Genomic DNA, 4969 nt, shown 5'->3' on the forward strand with positions numbered 1-4969 from the left:
CGAATGCAAAACTTGGAGATAATGACCTCCGCTGAAGTCAGTAGCTCAACCAACTGAGCCACCCAGGTGCCTCCCCAAATCAGCATTTTACAGTGTGAAATACTCTTCTCTAAAGGATGAATTGCAATCTGTCATAGCCACGTGTAAACATAGGGATTACTCACCTATCATTGCAGATATTCTACATCTTACACAGTTGCCTCGTTTCCTACTATTTTAGTAATTTTGCAATGTTTTTTTTTTCTGAGTTTGACATCCTGTACCCAAGAAATAGTCTCTCAGTGAAAGGATGATGAAGCCATCAAGAGTGTCTCCCTTTATCCTATAGAAGTAAAACTGTATTATTGTGAACTGTTTAAAATATTTATTTTTATATTCTATATAGATGTAGAAAGATAGCTATATTTTTTCAAACAAAATATAATAATAATCAACAACTGCCCATTAAGTGGAAAAGACTTTGCATACCTCAGGAAACATGCTGCCACATCCAAAAAATACTGTAAAAAAGTATCTGTATGTTTTATAGTTTTGCTTTACTTTATAGGCTTACTTAGCTCTTTCTCAAAAAGGTATAAAAATTCTGTTTCTTGAATCTTTTGAGTAAGGTATTTCTTTTTTTTTTATTTTTATAAAGTTTATTTATTTTTGAGAGAGATGGAGACAGGTGAGAGAGGAGAGGGGCAGAGAGAGACGGAAAGAGAGAACGCCAAGAGGCTCCACGCTGTCAGGATAGAGTCTGATGTGGGGCTCGGACTCACGAAACCATGAGATCATGACCTGAGCCAAAACCAAGAGTCAGATTCTCAACTGACTGAACCACCCATATGCACTGTAAGATATTTCTATTTGATATCAAAAGCTAAGTATAAGTTGATTATAAGTTACTGTTCATCAGGTTTTGCATTCCAGCTCAGAGTATCCATCTCTCGTTTCCAGTGGACATTTTTCTAAGAAGCCAATGCCTTTGGCTATTTTACAAGGATGACCACAAGTTTTTTGGATGTTAGGGCTTTATCATTCATCACATCCAGCATACAAAAAATGTGGAGCATGAACTACATGTGAAGGCTTAAATGGATTTCTTAGTTCAAATGGTATAGTACAGTTAATTCTTATATCTTGTTGTATTTGGCATTAGCTACCATTAAACTCAAAGTGAGAAGTTTATTTTTTTTTAATTTTTTAAAGCTCTATTTATTTTGAGAGAGACAGTGCAAGTCAAGGAGGGGCAGAGAGAGAGAGAGGGAGACAAAGAATCCCAAGCAGGCTCTACACTGTCAGCATGGAGTCTGACCTGGGGCTCAGACTCATGAAACCATGAGATCATGACCTGAGGTGAAACTGAGAATTGGTTGCTTAATCAACTGAGCCACTCAGGAGCCCCCCAAAGTGAGAAGGTTAAAAGAACTTCAATGAGACCACAGATTAAAGTTCTAACCTTATTTAGTACGTTTTATTAACTGGACTTTGCTTTGCATATTTTAGAATAAAATTCGTTTTAGTTTTTTTTTTCTTCACATAAAAACATAAACACTTGAATGCGTCCTGAAACTAAGACCCTAATGTTTTCTTTTCTCACTCATGGAATTTCCTTAAAAAATAGACTAATAAACAGTCTTTGAAGAGATTAGAGACCTTCTAGTTAAAACAACCAGAAAAGAAAAATCAACAGCTCAAGTTGCCAGATAGGGATTCCAAATAGGCTTGATGGTGTGGCATGATTATTCTCAATTTATTCCAGTCTTATCATTAACAGGTGCCAAGAAACACACGCATGGCTGATGATAATTTGACATTGGTTACAGAGTTTATCCTTTTGGGACTGACAGACCGTCCTGAACTGAAAGCGGTCCTCTTTGCACCGTTCCTTCTGATCTACACCATATCGTTGGTGGGGAATCTAGGAATGCTCTTTCTAATCCAAATAACTCCCAAACTCCACACACCCATGTATCATTTCCTTAGCTGCCTGTCATTTGTTGATGCCTGTTATTCGTCCGTCTTTGCACCAAAAATGCTGCTCAACTTCTTTGTTGAACGGGAGACAATCTCATTCTCTGCATGCATCGTGCAATATTTTTTCTTTGTGTCACTCCTTACCACTGAGGGCTTCTTGCTGGCGGCAATGGCTTATGACCGCTACGTGGCCATCGTGAACCCTTTACTTTATACAGTGGTGATGACTAAAATAGTTTGCGTTGTCCTGGTCATTGGGTCATGTGTAGGAGGCTTAATCAACTCGTTGACACACACAATTGGCTTGGTGAAATTGTCTTTCTGTGGGCCAAACATCATCAGTCACTTCTTCTGTGACCTTCCCCCACTGTTGAAGCTGTCGTGTTCTGACACGTCCCTGAATGAACTGTTGCTTTTAATCTTTTCTGGAATTATTGCCATCGTCACTTTCTTGACTGTGATGATCTCCTACATCTTCATTGTTGCCACCATCCTGAGGATCCGCTCAGCAGCAGGAAGACAAAAAGCCTTCTCTACCTGTGCTTCGCATCTAACGGCCGTGACTTTATTCTATGGCTCTGTAAGCTTTAGTTACATTCAACCAAGTTCCCAATATTCCTTAGAACAAGAGAAGGTGGTGTCTGTGCTTTATACCTTGGTGATTCCTATGTTAAACCCAATGATTTACAGCCTGAGGAATAAGGAAGTAAAGGATGCCGTGAAAAAGGCTATAGAAATGAAATACTTCCCTTGTTAATTTCACACCCTCTGCATCCCAAAATAGCATACAAAGAGGCACTCTGGATAAGAATGTTTATACGAATTTGTTAAAGTTTTGAGCCCACAGGAATCCTAGACTTTATTTAATGGGAACCTATGATTTATAGCAGAAGAAAAATGTCTAGAAGAATGTAACATGTTATAAGAGATATGTCTGGCTATTGTGTAAACAAACCTAAAAACCATAGTAAGATCTAGGCTTTTTATTAGTGGAATTGAAGACACTTTCATTCCTGCATATGGGTAGAAGTGAGTACATACAAATAGATATACAGACACATAAACACACACACACAAATAGATAAATACAAACATAAGATTGATAAGTCATAAAATATATCTTAACTCCATCTTTCTATTAAGCACAGAAATAAGTAATAACTTTCAAAGCAAAAAGTATTGGTACTTGAATTATCCACAAACCTGGCATGTGTGTTTTCTTTTCTCTCTCTCTTTTTTTTAATGTTTATTTATTTTTGAGTGACAGAGAGAGAAAGAGAGACAGAGCATGAGCAAGGAAAGGGCAGAGAGAGAGGGAGACACAGAATCTGAAGCAAGCTCCGGGCTTGGAGCTGTCTCACAGAGCCTGATGGGGGATTTGAACTCATGGACTGTGAGATCATGACCTGAGCCCGAAGTTGGATGCTTAACCGACTGAGCCACCCAGGAGCCTCCTGGCATGTGCATTTTCTAAAATTAGCCTGGATTATTTATAGCCAGACATTTTTCAAAACAAATGTAGATATTCAAAAATAGTAAGAAAGAAAACTTGGGGAGACCTGTGGCTCAGTCAGTTAAGCACCTGACTCGATTTTGGCTCAGGTCATGATCTCACAGGTTTGTGAGATCGACCCCCAGTTGGGCTCCTTGCTGGCAGTGCAGTGCCTGCTTGGGATTCTCTTTCTGCCCCTTCCCACTTGCTCTCTCTTTTTTTCCTCTCTCTCTCTCTCAAAGTAAATAATCATTAAAAAAAGAGAGAGAGAACTTGAGTTCTAGATTGCCTGTGCAATTTCACTTGTAGTCGTCACTATGAACTATTTCCCTATCCCCAGCCTTGGTTTCCATTACTACGTATGAATCTGAACAGGAAAAAATGCCACTGTTTTACTACTTCTCATTGTGGAAGGGTCACTAATACTCACAGAAAACTTACTCTGAAAGGTTTTACTTCCTGTTTGGAAAGAAGGTTTCCAAGATAACTAGGGAGTCATTAAAAAATCAGACTCATTTCCCTTTTTCCATTAAGGATTTTCCAAAATCTTCTTTAGATATTAAACAAGAAATTTCCTGAAGGTATTGTATGCAGGGGAACACCTGTGCTGTGTATTCCAGGTAGAGAAAATACGTGAAGCCAATTGTTTTCCCTTTAATTCAAATTATTTGTATAAGTGCATAATGATGAAATCAGGCCCATAGATACTCATTGTTCCATAGTGACCTCTTCCCCTAAAATGCTATAAAGTCTTCTATCTGGAAACAAAACAGTATTCTAGAAAATATCTTCATTTACAAATAAACTTATATTTAATTTTTTGAGATTCTTTTAAATACTTAAATAACAAGAGGCATCTAGGCTAATCAGCAAATTAAGACAGTTGAATCCTCTGTAGGTATGAATTCATGGTTTTACATGGAAAGCTAGATTAAGCTTTTATTTTTTTCCTCTCAATGACAGCAAAACTCATGAGTGAATGGCTCCAATGTTTGTGAAGTTATCAGATTGAAATGTGTAAAAAATAAAGATAGCAAATTGACATCCTCATTGTACTAGACATCCATGCAAAGAAATTCAGAAGAAAGGTTGCTTTTCAGAATGAAATAATAGCACCACCACCAACAAAATAAGAACATCATATAACATTGGTAGAGCCCTTTATGATTTTCCAAAATCATTGAATATATTATTTGAAATTGGGGCCCGTAATGCTACATATATGTGACATTTATACATAAGAGGCATTCATATAAATGAAGGACAAGTTTTAGTTTTCAGAAAAAATAAAAACAAATAATAATGCTAGGTAAATCTGATTTTGTATCATGCTTCACAATTTTTTCAAAAGCATTCAATATCTTATACACTAGAGTATCAAACACAAGGAATGATATACAGGCGAGATATTTAAAACTCAGAAAGACAAAACTAATCTGTTACAATACTCTCCTCATAAAATAAGGGGCTGGCCAGAATGCAGATAACAGTATACTATGTGGGTATGTGTGGGAGAGG

General features: G+C 37.3%; 1 protein-coding gene across 1 annotated transcript; it reads left to right on the plus strand.

Annotated features, from left to right (window-relative positions):
• The first annotated feature begins 1765 nt into the window (after positions 1-1765).
• LOC124506425 (olfactory receptor 1052-like) lies at positions 1766-2716 on the plus strand. The gene has a single exon (XM_047072492.1). It carries the CDS (start codon positions 1778-1780, stop codon positions 2714-2716), a length of 939 nt encoding a protein of 312 aa, XP_046928448.1. The 5' UTR covers positions 1766-1777.
• The last annotated feature ends 2253 nt before the right edge of the window (positions 2717-4969 follow it).

Source organism: Lynx rufus, unplaced genomic scaffold, assembly GCF_022079265.1.
Source record: "Lynx rufus isolate CCGP_SWC_20201006 ecotype Redwood Valley unplaced genomic scaffold, mLynRuf1.p SCAF_9, whole genome shotgun sequence".
NCBI classification, from domain to species: Eukaryota; Metazoa; Chordata; class Mammalia; order Carnivora; family Felidae; genus Lynx; species Lynx rufus.